The sequence below is a fragment of the Rhinolophus ferrumequinum genome, chromosome 18, assembly GCF_004115265.2.
Source record: "Rhinolophus ferrumequinum isolate MPI-CBG mRhiFer1 chromosome 18, mRhiFer1_v1.p, whole genome shotgun sequence".
Lineage (NCBI taxonomy): Eukaryota > Metazoa > Chordata > Mammalia > Chiroptera > Rhinolophidae > Rhinolophus > Rhinolophus ferrumequinum.
The window spans coordinates 19,283,017-19,298,387 of record NC_046301.1 but is presented as its reverse complement, the minus strand read 5'-3'; the positions used below and the strand labels follow the sequence as shown (position 1 = coordinate 19,298,387).

The 15,371-nt window shown below is 43.9% G+C and overlaps 1 protein-coding gene across 1 annotated transcript; it reads right to left on the bottom strand.

The window, feature by feature from the left end:
- Positions 1–682: 682 nt before the first annotated feature.
- On the bottom strand, positions 683–11,728 carry REELD1 (reeler domain containing 1). Its single transcript, XM_033133693.1, is given in 9 exon segments — positions 683–801; positions 804–858; positions 860–1,018; positions 1,021–1,278; positions 2,029–2,092; positions 2,603–2,961; positions 5,822–5,921; positions 7,564–7,797; positions 11,532–11,728. Coding segments are annotated over 9 exon segments (1,545 nt in total).
- Positions 11,729–15,371: the final 3,643 nt, after the last annotated feature.

Sequence of the window (15,371 nt, the reverse complement as noted above, 5' to 3'; positions counted from 1 at the left end):
CCACTCCGGTGTTTACAGCTGCGTGCGGCAGGTACATGTTTTCCCACAGATGTGTTTAATCAAGCTCCCTCAAGTTCTCCTTACTTTGCATCGATTTTGATGGCAGATTTGCCAGAATTCCGAGTTTCCAAGAAGACTGAACAGCCTGAACTCACCTAGTCCAATATTCAGAGCCAGTGTGGAAGTCCAGTTTGAAAACAAAACTTCTTTGGGGGTGGTTTGAAGATGCAAAGCGAGGCTGCCGTTCTTTTTCTTGCAAAAGACTCAACCCCAACATTACTTTTCATTCAAAGAGTTAGAGGAGATGAGGCTGACACCAAGGAGGGACAGAATGTCTATTTCTGAGGGTTCCTTAAGGCAACGGAGGAAGCTTAGCGGCCACAGGAGTCTAGTTAATGAGCAGGTTATACAATATTCATTGTGTTGAGTTTAACTCTTCAAACAGAACGTCTAATTGCAAACAGAAAAAAAAAGCAGCTAAATACAGATGTGAAGACAACAAAGCCCGAGAAGAACTCCCTCTGTTGATAAAAGTGTCCTTTCACTGCTTCCTGCACTGACTGCGCGCTGCCAGGGCCCAGTGGAGCCCGGCCCTCATCCGCTATGCTCATTAGCTCTCTTCTAGTCGAGACACTCTGCTAGGGTTTAAAGAGGCCACTGAGAAGCCGGGACGATGGATTTCTCAGAGGACTGTTTTCTTGCGACCCACAGAGGGAGTGATCCAGTTGTATTCCGCTCCAGCCAAAACAAAGCTGTTCTCCCCGATCCGCCTGACATGCACAGTCTCACTCTCGCCATTCAGGCAACAGCATCCCGGGCAAGCTCACGGAAGGACATCACCCTCCACTTGTGGCAATCAATACTGGGTGTGAAGGTAGCAAAGGCCAGCGGCCAAAACCACGCCCAAGGTGGCTGAAAGGCAAAGCAGGATTCCCAGCTGGGGATTCTCGAGCTGCATCCCCAAAAGGGCACTGGCTCTCTCTTGCCCAGCCTCAAGCCTGGGGTTGGTTTTCCTAGGGGGTAATTCACTCCACCCTCTCCATTTCTCTTCTCTACGCTGGGCTCCTTGTGCTTTGACTGAGGCAAGAAGCTAGCAGAGGGCCTTGATGCAGTGGGTGGTCTGGGAGTGGCAGAGTTGTGGAAGACAGGGGTTGGCTTGTCTCCCCCAGCCCCAATCCCAGCAAGTGCCTCACAGGACCAGAGGTGCCGAGGATAGGTCCGACGGGCAGTGTGCAGAGAAGACCTCATCACAGTCCTGTTAAAGGCCTCTGTCTTGTCCTAGAAATGCAAAAGACAAAAACGTCAGAGTGGCTGGTCTTCCCTCAAGCTGCCACTGAACTTTGCAACTAACCTGTGTTCCTTAAAGAATTCCAGGCAGTGGCTGAAAACCCAGCCTTGTGCCTGATCCTAGAAGAGCTCAGTTGTTGATGGGCAGGGGGGGTGGCTAATGGAAACCCCACAGAGAACATGGAGGCCAGCGACAAGAATAAACTCAGGATCCTTTACGAAGCTTCCAATATAGGTGACTGTCAACTCCAATGGCTGGAAGCTTTGAGTGTATCTTTCTATGCTAGCACCCATGCAACAGGGACCATTTAATCTTGCTGTAGGTTCCAATAAATTTGAGTGAGACTGTTATACGATGTTTCATTTTTTTGTTCCTTTTAAGACTTCAAAGAAACAGTAAATCAGTGGGTGTGCATATTTTATATTGCCCATTGATCCAACCTCTAGGACCACACATGGTCTTTTGAGACCAGTGTTATGAAGAAGGGGTTGGGGGCAGGGAGGAGAGAGGAATTATTAACCAAGGCTAAGTGGAAAAACAAATCACTAAAACCATCAATTTCTACAATTGCCGATAACTTCAGAGACAAAGGCCAGAATTGATTGGTAGAATGACACTGTGTGTATATCATATCCTTGCCTCCTTCTCTCTTACTTTGGCTACTAGTCTAATAGCTCTGATTTCCCTGCCTGGAACTTCCCACTCTGGGGTCAAAATACCACCCCCCTCCCACCTATTACCTGTTTATCCATATCCAAGGGCAGGCAAGTTTCTAATGAACCAAAGCTTGCATCATCCTGAGTCCTAAAGGGAAGAATAGACATGCTGAGAAGAGGTCAATAAATATTTGGATCACAAAGCAACTTCTCCTATCATTGCTGTGTATACTGATAAAATCAGATTTCCTTGAAAGACTCCCAAGTTTGGAGCTGGGGACTGGAGGAGGAATGGGGGGGAGGTGAGTGAAGATAGCAGCAAATAACTCACTGAATGCTTTTATTTATCCTTTTATACAAATATATATTTATATACTCTAAATTTATATATGTAAAATATAAAACATTTATTTTATGTATAGCAGCATGTCAGAGACCTCACTCTGTGCAAGAGAGTACACTTTCCCCAGGTGATTATCATACCCAACCCTTTTGACCAGTCGCCCTTCTACAATCAAGGTTTATCATCATATACTTAAGGATAAATATGGATGAGATCTTTTTATGTCAGACTCCAAGAGGTTTATATTTCCTCAGCACCCTAGTGTTTGGCACGATCCCACCACCTTCCTCACTGGCCCACCTCATGGCCCATTACCTGTGGTAGATGCTAGGGCCGGGAGCAAAGCCCTACGAGAAGAACCGCCTGAGGTCCATGAGCCTCTCCAGCCCATGGACATCCAGGGAGGGCTCTAGGGTAAGGTTGCTGTCCCCGCTGGGTGGCTGGCCATTGCTGACTGCAGTTGCTACGTGTGAAGATGGTTGGAACAGTGTCTCTGCACCCCCAGGAAACTCTGATACCCCAGTACTGGCAGGAACAGGATCTACGCTGTCCTCGTCTGCAGCTCCAGTGAGGGCAACAGCCAAGGTATCTGCATGCTGCTGTGGAAGAGTGATGGCGAGACTGGGAGTTAAACAGAGGCCCAAAGACACCACAGATAGCATGAGAGCATTTTCCTTGGATTAACTCACACAGACAGCTACAATAATGGGTAAATACTAGAGACTTTAATGTGCTTTGAGGACAGTGTGAGCCACTCAAAAGTGTCACCATGAAGATGATCAGTCCAGAAATATAAGCTCTGACCAAGAAACAAAGCACTTGCTTTTGTATGTCTTTTTAAAGAGTTAGTCCCTGGACTTCCGGTCTTGTGTATTCTTAACAGTCACCCATCAGGGAATATAGAAACCACTGTATTTTTTCTTACCTCTGCCGAAAACTGCTTCCAGCTTGGGGGGAAAAAAAAGTGAAATCTCACAAATCAGAAATTCTTAAACTCCTTCAATCTTTCTTGCCATATTACTAACACTAAAAGTTTTCCTGGTGATGACAGTGACTCGAGACTCTGCTGTGTATATCACTGCCCTGCACTGCCCTCCACTGTCTCGTTTCCCACCCGTGACTGGCTCACATGACAGCAGCGTTAGAAAGAGCTGCACAGAGCTCAGCAAGCAAGCAAGCACAGGTTTTGAAGTCAGATTGTTGTCTGGGTTCAGTTCTCTACTCTGCTATATCCTGGCTTTGGGCAAGTCTTTCCAGAGTGTCAGTTTCTTCATTTGCAAAATAGACCAATAATGGTACCTGCGCATATAGCTGTTGAGGAGGTGAAATGGAGTCATTGAAGAAGCGTGAAACATAGTGCCGGCCCAGACGCAGCACGCACCGAGGGTTTACTGCCGTGATGATTAGGATGACGAGGATGGTTCACAAAAAGTGTTCGCGGGCATTTCTCTGGCCAGGGCTCGAACTGGGTTTGACTGAATCTTTTTTTGGAGGGTGGGGATGGCGGGTGTGGGGCTGTGTCACTTTGTTCCAATGCCTTCATCGCTCAAAAATGAGACTGAAGTGAAAAGCAAAGACGTCTAATACAGACACACAGAACGTGGCAAAATTTCTGGTAGTTTTAAACTCCTGCCAAATGCATTTGGACATCTGCCGACCCACTGTGTGCTGAGCATTGTTACAAGTGCTGGGGGTGCAGATTGGTGACGCTCGTTTCTGAACTCAAAATCTAGGAGGAGAGAGTCTTAGATGCCCGACCCTATCAATGACAGTGTGATGAGAGTTTCAATACCAGAGCTAAGGAAGCAATTATATTTGCCCACCAAGAAGTACAGGGAAAAGTTTCACAGAGGAGATATGTGAACTGCCCCTTGAAAAGATAAACAGATCATCATGAGGAACGGTCTAGTTTGTGAAATGTCAGCAGGTGAAACATAGAGACATAAAAGTAGATCATGACTCATGGAGTTGGGTAGGACCCCAAAGCGTCCCAGGGGTCTGTTGGGAAATGTTTGAAAAATATAATACACTATCTCCCAGTGGGAAAATTCATAATTTACATTGGACTACTAAAATCTTACAGTGAAGAAATCTATTTCACTTCGTTAGATGACACCTCCCCCAACACACACACACACACACACACACACACCTTTTCCCTTTGGGAAACACTAGGGTTTGTGGGGAGGACTAGGCAGGGAAACAGGCCCAGAAGGGAGGCATGTGAGCAGCATAATGAGTTTATCCTGTTGCTGCTCAGACTGGAGTCTGCTACCGCCTGGGGAACAAGGTTCCCAGCAGGGTCAACCATCAGAGAGATGGCAGGACCAACAGGAGGTATCTTCCTGAAAAGCCCCACTTTTATTCATATTCATATTAAAACAAGCATGCTTGGGATTAGAAAGCAACATTTACATCATTTATAAAACAAAACATGAGATTTCGAACACATGTTGGGCTTGCAGGGTCTTCTTCGGGCCACGGTCTCTGACCCTGAGATCTTTTCCTCTGCTTTTATGAATATTTTGTGGAAAGGTTGGAAGAGCAGTGCTGGGCAATGAGGAGATGACAAAGGTTTGGGGCAAAGGCAGACTATGGAGGGTGGCCCACGGTTAGCCCTGTGCCTGGGTCTGCCAGACTGAGCAGAGTCAGGGATTCGAATCAGACTCTGGCCTTACTTATCATGTTAGCCAAGAAGAAAGGAAAGTGAGATTGAACGGATTTAAGATCGGATCTTCTGTGCAAGTGAGTGTATGCCTCTATGTGTGCGTCTATTCACAGCACTTAACTAGAAATAAACAATGGAAATAAGTCCCATATACCCAGGAATTTTCAGGTAGGTCAAGCTTTCTCTAGCGATTAGTTTTTTGGGTTTTTTGTTTTTGTTTGTTTGTTCCAGAAGTTGGTGGGCCAATGGCGTCTAAAGTCACATGGTGAATCAGGGGGGAAAATCCATTGCCATCCAAGCAGTCTTCACTCCTGATTCTGTTCTCCAACCCAGGCTGAAAAGAGCCATCTACCTACTATGGAAAGTAACAATAAAAACTGGATGAGTTTTTATGAAAAAAGAAGAAAAGGTCATTTATTTCTCGTGCTCCCTGTGTAGCTTCAGGGTCTGAGGAAAACAGCTGAAGTACTGGGATGGTTGGTAAAGGTGGGGGTGGGCAAAGACGGGTGCTATTTTTTGGTTTTGCAGCACAATTCTAACCCCCTACCCCAGGGCCCAACTTAATTTGTGGAGTTGAGGGACAAAGTGCATTTGTTGCAACAAACACAGCAGCTGCAGGCGTCCCCTCCTGCACAGGACTGTGTTATCACGACCCCGAGAACTGCTGCCATCCACCAAGGCCGGTGTTTATTGCTCATGTTGCAGGAACTGGAAACCGGCAGCAGTGACGTTTAAATAAAAATAGATATCTATGAAAAGAATGATGCCAGTGCAGCTAGCGAATACAGTGGCCAGCTGTACCTGGAGCAGTTCCTTCAGTACCTTCTGGCTTCTGCCCCAGGGGTTGGCATCGGTGAGCCGGACACCAGGCGGCCATCAAAATGGGCTCTGCTGTGTATCTGTTGAGACAGAATAGACGATTCAGTCCTTGCCCAGTATACGAAATATGACTGGACTACTGATAAACTGTGGAAAAAGAAAGCAGAGTGATCGAGGGTTTAGTTTCCCTTAAATAATACCATGGATCATCCTAATAGAAAAGAGACAATGAACAAAAAGATAAAGAAGAACAAAAGTCTAAATGAATAGAAGAACGAGAGAGAGATGACTGCATTACCTGAGTGACTTCATTCTTTTTAAAAACAAAAACTCACTAGGTGCAAATAATGAAAATAGGATAGGATATGAATAAATCAGTTACCTTCCTGAATAAATATAGTCATTCAAAATCTCATTTTGACTAAAAGGTGCCTTCTTGAACTGTTTAGACTCAAAAGGTTTCATTTTTTTTTACTTTATTATTAGCCATTACTGGTATATTGTTAATTGAATTACATTGGTAATTGAAAATTTTATAATTCTATTGTACAATTGTACAATTCTATTGTAATTTTAGGTTCTACTGAAAATTAGAGATAAATCACTAATACTCTAAATATTTTGAATACATAATGCTTTTCTTCAGTAAACATCATTGTCACAAACATTATCCATTTATGCTCCCCAGAATTTCACCAAGGTAAGGATTATTGGCAAGTACCAGTTTTCTCGCATTAAATATTCAGAAGGCAGTTATTTAAAGGGGATTAATTTAGCTGAGGCCACCAAGAGAGCTAAGGTGTAAGTGACAGTGCCGGTTCAGGCATCAACACGTCAATGTTATCATGGGAAAGGATCCGGAGGTGAGAGAACAGGTGACTTTGGGAGGCGCTGCTGATCAGTGACTTAGCTCCTTTTTCTGCCAAATGAAGATAATAGCTTCTAAAGTACTTCCTGTGTAGCACATAGCAGCTATGATAGTAAAACTGAAAATAGCAATGAGGTGCTTTGAGAAATAAAATAACTGTACAGGTTTAAGGACTTCTCACAGCACATATCCGGGCACTGGATCAGAACCAAAGGCATAGCAGAAGCTGAGTCACACCAACAGACAAGTGGGTACTGGTCTTCCCAAATGGGCAAAGTCGTCAGGGCACAGGGTTTTCCTCCTTGCTGTTCTGCCTGCTGTGTTAGGCCACCAGGAAGGGATGGAGAAGGGACACTGCAGGGTGGGGCCCACATCCCTCATCTCTTCCTGTTCTCAGTGCAGAGGGGAAACCTGCAGGGGAAGCATGGGGTCTGCCTGGATTGGCTCTTTCCTCCTTATACACCCCTGTGAGGTGGGTGCTGTCACCGTTACAGCCACTGGGCAGACAAGCCGAGGCGGAGAGACTGCAGTGGCTTTCCCTGGGCCCAGGGAAGCATCCACTTGCCTGTCTGCCTCAGTCTCTCTCTTTCTCAGCTCTCTCCCTACCCTGCCACCAGCAGCTCTTCTGTCATCTAATGGGAATTTCCTGGAGAGCTTGGCCAGGATTCATCGAAGCCCAGGGAGGAGGGGAAAGCACACACTCCTGTGCCACCACAGATAGTGGCACAGAGGGCAGATGGGGACAATAATTTTTAGTTACCCTCTGCATGGCCTCTGTAGCTGGGGCAGCCCTGTGACCCTCTCCTTGTTAGCAGGTGGTCAGAGAGGTGGGGGACAGGGAATATGAGGAATGCGGGAGAAGCTCCCCTCTTTTCAAAGTGGGAGGCTCAGTTTTGAAGAGCCAGCACTTGACTCTCTTACAGGAATCTCATGTCTCCCGCCGGCTGGGCGGGGGCCTTCCCCTCGAAGGACAGGTTTCTCTTCCGGGACTTGTCAGAGTGGGTGACTGTGTCAGCCTCTTCAGAATAAGTCATCAGTTTGGAATGAGGAGGAAGGAAAACGATAGTGCCAGCTATTTGATGATTGGACACTCTTGGAGCCTGAAGTAGGAATCCCATGAAATCACGACTGTTCCTCACTGTCACCGCAACAGGAAACACCCGTTCAAGGTGAGCACACGGGATGTACGGACGTCCACTGGTGACTTTGTATGGGTATCTTCACAACTAAAAGCTTCACACTTCAGACCAGCCCCAAGAAAGTAAACAATTCATTAGGAGGAAAAAAAAGAGAGAGACGTTAAAGTGCTCTTTTACACCCAAAATAAATTCCACTTAGATCAGAGATATGTAAAAATAAAACACAAAAGAACTAGAAACAATGGTTTGGTCTTTTTTGCCTTTTTGTTCTTATTAGTGGAGTTGCGAATGCCTCTTTAAGCAAAACCCAGCCGTCACAGAGGAAAAGATGAATTCTTAAAAATTCTGAATAGGGAAGAAATCAAAAGACAAATGATAAACTAAGGAAAGTATTTGTAGGATACAAAGCAGACAAATATACAAAGAGTTATAGTGAATCCATAAAATGATAACCAAACCCCAAATTATCAAAGGACACAACAGAAAACAAAACCAGTTCAATCGTAATTTGAAAAACAATTATGAAACACTACTTTATACCTATCACATGAACAAATTTTAAAATGTGTAATTATAACCAGTATTGACAGGACTATGGAAAAACTAGGGCACTCATTCACTAGTTCTAAAACTATAAACCAGACAACTCTCCAATGGGGTAACCTGATAATAGTCATTGTATTTGAAATAGTTCCCTCTGATACGTGGATGGACCTAGAAAACATTACAGCAAGTGAACTAAGCCAGGCCCACAATGACAAATATTGTGTGATTCTACTTATGTCAGGTACCTTGAACAGGCAAATTCATAGAGATAGAAAGAAGATTCAAGATGACCAGTGGATGGAGAAAGAGACGAATGGCGGGTGACTGCTTAATGGGGGTAGAGCTTCCATTTGGGATAATGAAAAAGTTCTGGAAATGGATAGTGGTGATGGTTGTACAACACTGTGCATGTCCTTAATGCTACGGAATTGCATACTTAAAAATGGCAACATTTATATTACGTATCTTTTACCACACACACCCTCACATACACACAATGCAGTTACCCTTCGATCTCGCTGGTTCACTGGCAGGAATTTTTCCTACTGACATACCTGTATAAATAAACGTGGCAAACCTTGAAGTTCGCTACCCAACAGACTTTCACCACCTATTCTCTGCTAACAGAACCCAGATGTTGTGTCCAAGTGGCAAATGGAGACCTCTTATCTTCAGAGAAGTTAGGCTTCTTCCTACCGTCAGACTGAAACCGGTGCTGGAAGGTCCTCTTCACCAGTATGCCAACGACGGCCAATGACACAGCAAGTCTGCTGAGACGTCAGGTAACTCCTGAGAACAAATCTTTTCCCCCAGACACTTGATGCCCGTGTCGATACCAGTGTGAGACTGAGCAATGACCAAGGGGTGAAACCCAACCTGGTGATGACAGCAGAGCAGGAAAACAGAAACACCTTAGCATCTCGATGACGTCACTGAACGGCTTCGCCAAACACAGAAAGTCCACTTCCAGACTTCAGGGAGGAAATTAAAGTCTGTATTCGTTAAGTTTCTATTACTCACTTTTCCGACACTTGCAACTAAAAGAATCCTGACTCAGACCCAAAAGTATGAGGATGTCCATTAAAATAGTTTATAATGCCAAAGTCTAGAAAAGGTAAATACCTATCAATAGGAAACTAATTAAATTAATCGCGTGATATCTAGAAAACCAACCGTCATGAAATCATTGAAAATAAGCTATGTGTACAATAAAAGCTGTCAACATGACTGTTAGGTGAAACGTACAGATGTTGAACAGAATGCCTTAATTTATGTCTTTGTAAGGTTATATTCATTTGAGATATCACACTTATATATGCTTATGTGCATGGAAAATTTCTGGAAAAATGTATAAGAAACAATGGTTACCTCTGAGGAATCAAACTGTGTCCAGAACAAGGGAAGGGAAACTTTTACTTTTTATTTTCTACGCTTTATATTGTTTTAATATTTTAAAAGCACGTAATGATATCTTTAAGTTATTTAAAATTTTTTTTAAAATTTAGCCACTCATTTTTAATAAAATAAGTGACAAAAATCAAGGTATAACATTTACGGGCTTGTTCAATGCAGCTTAGTGTCTGTGATCATTTTATTTTCCATGCATTTTAACTTTTATTAATAAACAGTCATATAAATATTTAGAGTTATTATTTAATACCGGCACTGTGCTAGGCATTGAGTATATACACATGAACAGGAAAACGCAGTCCTTACCTTCGAGGATCTCACAGATTAGGGTGGGATCCCAGAAAATAAAACAGTGATTGTGACACAATAAGTTAGCAACTGACTCAGTGAATCCATGAGGTGCTCCCTCCAGCTCTTTACTACCTACGTATGTTGTCTTAGTTCTGATCACAAACCAATTATGTTTCCTTCTGGTCACCTCTTATTAGAATTTGGTGTCTTCATATTTTGGGCCATTGCTACAGATTTTCCTCCCTAATATAGTGTTTTGATTCTTACCATTTTTATTCTCCTAGCCACAGAATACTGGATGCTGACATGTGGGTCCCCTCATGCTGGGAGGTGGCTGGTCAGATACTGGAATGGTTGGAGCCCTCAAAGAAGTGGCCTTGGAACTTAAGGAGCCTCTTGCATTTACCCAGCAAGGTATACAGATAGTACATTTTCTAGCCGTGTCATGATGTGACAAAGTTTGAGAAGCTCTTTTAGAATAGCCCGACTTTCAGTTTTAGATGTCTCTTGCTCTGAGGGTCAGTATCTCACCCACATACTCTTTTCCCCCAGCCTTACCAACCGAACAGAATGACTGCATAAAACAATATGGAGAGAGTAAATTTCATTTTCATTCATCACTTCTAATTCCCATCAAAAGAGTTAGCAAAAATCAAACGTTGTAGAGGCAACACTGCTGATGTGTTTGAGCTCACCGTAGCTGCATAGACACTTTTCTGTCTACACTTAGTTACCACCTTTAGCACCTGTCGCGTTCTCTGCTTTTTCTAGCTGGCACGTTGGGAGCTTGATTGAAGGTAGGCAGGCATGACTGTGAAGTGTGTGTGTGTGTGTGTGTGTGTGTGTGTGTGTGTGTGTGTGTGTGTGGGAGGGGATGGGAACCCTAGGGGCTTTTCTCAACCATTAAATATCCTGTGCCTCCATCCTCCTGGGGGCTGATTCAGCAGTGTGTTTCCTGTGGGTTCCCAGCAGGTCCCCACTGGCACTGAGCCCCAGCTGCCCACAGCAGTGACCTGCCCACTCTCACCTTCCCACTGGTGTCTCTCTCTTCCCTGTCTCCCTTTCGCCTCTTCCTCATCTGTGCTTCCTGGGATCGCCTCCCAAATAAACTACCTGCACTTGAGTTCTTTTCTGCTTTTGCAAGCACCTGAACGAAAAAGCAGGAAATGCTCTTTTCACGCCCCAGATAATTTTAGTTTTAAATAATGAGGAAAAAAAGGGTCTATTTCACACATACACATACCCAGGATACATGAAGTTTGGTCAGGGTAACTCTAATTATATCTTATAATAAGGACAGAAAAACTTTTTTTTATAATAACACTTTTATAAGCTCTATCAATATAGAGATTAGCTCTGTGGTTTTCATGATAACAAATACTTCATGCTTATCTTTGGCTACATAATTGCTTCTTAGGATTAAGCCAAACGTTAGCCAGGACAAAGGCAACTTGGAATTTGTCTCTAGGGCTCTGAGGCTCCCCGGGGTCTCTCAAAGCTGTGTCACCCGGTGAGTAGGGAGGCCTGCTGGTGGGAATGGTGATGTGGTGGGTCCTGGAGTTCTGAGGCTGGGCTTCAATGTGTTTGGGCCACATGTCCTCACAGGCTGCCGAGCTGGCACCGTGGGAAAGGGCAGACTAGCTGGAAGTCAGGCAGAGGGAGGCACAAGCCCAGCCTGTTAGGGCAGCGGAGACCCTCATTCTGACTTTTCCTGTGTCACGAGAAAGAACAGCTTCAATCCAGAGGTCATTTAAGAAAATGATATGATGTCTTTTTGAATGTGACCGACCTGAAACCTACACTGCCTTTAAACCTGACATACCTTTCATGCTGCCTCCCTAGATTGCAAGCACTCAAGGTCAAGATAAAAAAGACACACCACGCTATAGGAAGTGTTTCATTTCTAAACAATTTAAAAAAAAAAACCAAAACCTTTCTTCTTTTAATTTTCCAATAAGACCAGACTGCTTCCTTTTAAAGAGACGATTTAATAATTAAGTCAAATAAATAAGAAAATATTTGTATCCTAATGTGAGCTCCTTACAAGCTGTCTGACATCCAAGTGCAGTGTGAGCTGTAAACATTACTGCTGAAGTGAGACGGCCAGTATCACAATATGGTCGGTCAGGTAGCATGGCATATGGTGGCTTGGATTAACATATTATCCCTCTAATTGCAAATTACAGAGTTAAATGCTACAAAACTCTGCCAACCATCAATTATTTAGAGGTGACTGTTGCATTCGCAACGCTTTGATAGGGGCTTGTCCTTTCTCCTATCGACTGTTTTCAGTTATTTCACTGCTTTTTCACAGAATAGGCGACCCAAGAAAGTTACACCCAAGCCGATTTATTCTAGACCGTGTTAAATATAGTGGCGAACAACTGGCTCAGGAATGGAATAAAATGATGGGGTAAAATAAGATTTATAGAGCACGTTTTCTCATTTGTTTGCTACCTCGAATGCCCATCAACAGAAAGAATGAAAAGTTGACTGTGTCAAAGGAGTTCACAGATGAAAATGAAGTGAGAGATAGCAAATAAGAGGTTAAAAGTTCTCTGAATAAATATTTAGGACTCTCAGGCATTTTTGAATAATAGCTGTGTGTTTGTATAGTCCTATGCACATGTATGTTGAAAGTTCTGCGGATATTTTTGATCTAAAGAGTAACGCAAAGCCACAACAGCCCTTCTCTCTAGGTAGCTGGTTTTAAAAGGTAAAAATAAAACATAAAAATGTAATGAAACTAGCTATGAAAGCAGTAGATTAGAGAGATAATCCATATACCCAAATAATCAAGCGTCATCTCCTCTTATTTACCTTCACACAGAATCACCACCACCACCCCTTACACAGACGCAGGGCGACAGCAAGAGGAGGATGTATAGTTGAAATCCCTTAGACGGGTCTTAAGAGTCCTTCAGACAATTCCTTTTTCTGCTAGGTTTGCTTTCCATGAGGCAAAACCCTCTACTCCACAAGGGACCATTCCTTCCGCTTTCCAGATATACTAAGAGATAATGAAAAATGAGTTGTAAAAGCATATTTTTGGCCAACTCAGGGCACGGCCCATTTTCAGAAGGGCCACATAGAAAATGCTCCTTGCGCCCTTGTTGATGGCAGAGGGGGTCTCCTCTCCCCAAAGGCAGATGGAGCGCAGACGCCTGCAGAGGAAGGCGGGCAGTGCCACGTCCTACAAACCACAGCCTCAGGCACAGCCCCGCTCTTCCCTGCTCAGATCTCACGGTTTCTGCTTTCCAGTCAGCACCAGGTCTGCCTGAACCCGGGAAAACAGGCACTTACCTAGGAGCACACGTTCCTCCAGGCTTGATGGACCGGCTTGCCCCCTCAGAGTTACAAAGACGCACCCTTTGAAAACGTTGTGTCTTCTGCCTTCGATTTCTCCTCTAATGGGCAGGAAAACAGCTCTTACTCTAATCTGGGCATCCATAGGAACAGTCCCTCCGTGTCCCAACCCAGCCTTCATCGCATTGGTTTTCTCTAAGACCACATACACGTGCTCACACACAGGTTCCATACCAGCATTGTCCAAGCCCTTGTGAGGAGCCAGACAGGACGGGAACTGGTTCAGCCCACGACTGACACTGGTCTCTCCAGCAGGAGCGGGATGACTTCATCATGGTCTCCCTGCCCAGGGGAGAACGAGTGAACCAACAAAGCTCAGCATTCTCTGCTTCTGAATCAAAAGGAGAAAAATTCACACGATTTTCTTCAAACTCAACTTTAATTTACTCAAGAATGGGAAATCAATGGACGTGTACGCACACTTAGCAGGCTTGTTGACGTGGCTTCATTCCTCATGCTACTGTGCACTTTGTCCCATTGAAAAGCATGGTTTAGTGCTCTTTTTCTGCCCCATTACCCTCTCCTCCTTTCTCCAGGTTAAAAAACAACACAAACAGGACTCTAAAGCTCATCATCCTTTGAATGCTTATTGTTTGCAAAGCAATACTTAAGACAGCAGCTGGCTGAAGTAAGAAGGTATTAGTGGGATCTTTCCTTTCTAGAAGGTGACCTTTTACTTGGGGTCAGGCAGCAAGATGTACAAGGAAAAGCTCTGAAGTCAGACGGCAGGTTCGTTGTGTGACCTCAGACAAGTGAATAAATGGTGGTGAGCCTCACTTTTCCCATCTGTAAAATGGGAGACTACTAGATCACACAGAATGTTGAAGGCACTAGACGTACTAGCAGAGTGATGCACGGCAATGAATGAAAGGCATTTATTGGGGAGATGGAAGTCAGGCTAGCAGAGCAGAGGGGGATAGTTTAACTAGAAGCAGGAAAAGATGGTTGATCTCAGTGGTTAGGTGCGGTTTGGACAGATACAGAGGGGTAATGGAACATACAGAGCAGGAAGGAGGGGTTTGAACAAAGGTGGAAGGTACAGTTTGTGCCTGTTTTAATTATCCAGAAATAAAATAAGGCTTACTTGACGTAGGGTGATGGAGACAGTGATGTTAATGAAGTAGATGGAAGTAAAGGGAAGAATCAGTAAGATTTACAGGCAGAGGAGAAAATTTTTTTAAAAAGACCAGTATTTAGAAAGCCTGAATGAATAATATAACCTATATCTGAAAGAAGGAAGTGATGTTTTCAATTTTAGATATGCTGGAAATGCACCCAGCATTCATTTATTCCTTCAGCTACCTTTTACTAAATGCCTACTAAGTGCAGGCCATGTGCGCGAGGCTGCAGATATAAAGATGAATGACACATAGGGTCTGCCTCTCCAGGGCTGGGAATGGAGACTAAAGCATCCGCAGATCGTCACAGAACCATGGGATAAGTGATTAGGAGTGATACAATCACATATTATAGCAGTACGGAAAGGGAGTATGCAGGAACGTTAGGAATTTCCTTTTCCCTTTTCAAAATAACTCACATCTTGTGATTGGATGCCAAAAATTAGTTTCAAAGATCAGTCTTGAAATAATTCTGGGGACTTCTACGTACCTGATGGGCTTTGTGTCTCTTTTGTACCAATCCAGCTCTACCTTGGAGGGGAGGAATTATCTTAGAATTGTTTATCTGCCATGCAGAGGATGGGACCATGCTCATTGTAAGACACCTGTTAAATAATTTAGCATAGTCAACGAGCTAAGGAAGATCAAGGGGCATGCATCTCTCTGTTCAGAACTCTATGTGTTTCATTTATTTTAATCATCCAGCCTTTCCAGGAAAGTAGGAATAATAGCTCCCATTTATTGAGCTCTTACGACCGTGCCAGTCACACACCTAACACTTTATTTATACGAACTCATCTAATCCTCACAACAATCCTGTAAAATATGTACGAATACCTTCCCCATTTTACAGATGAGG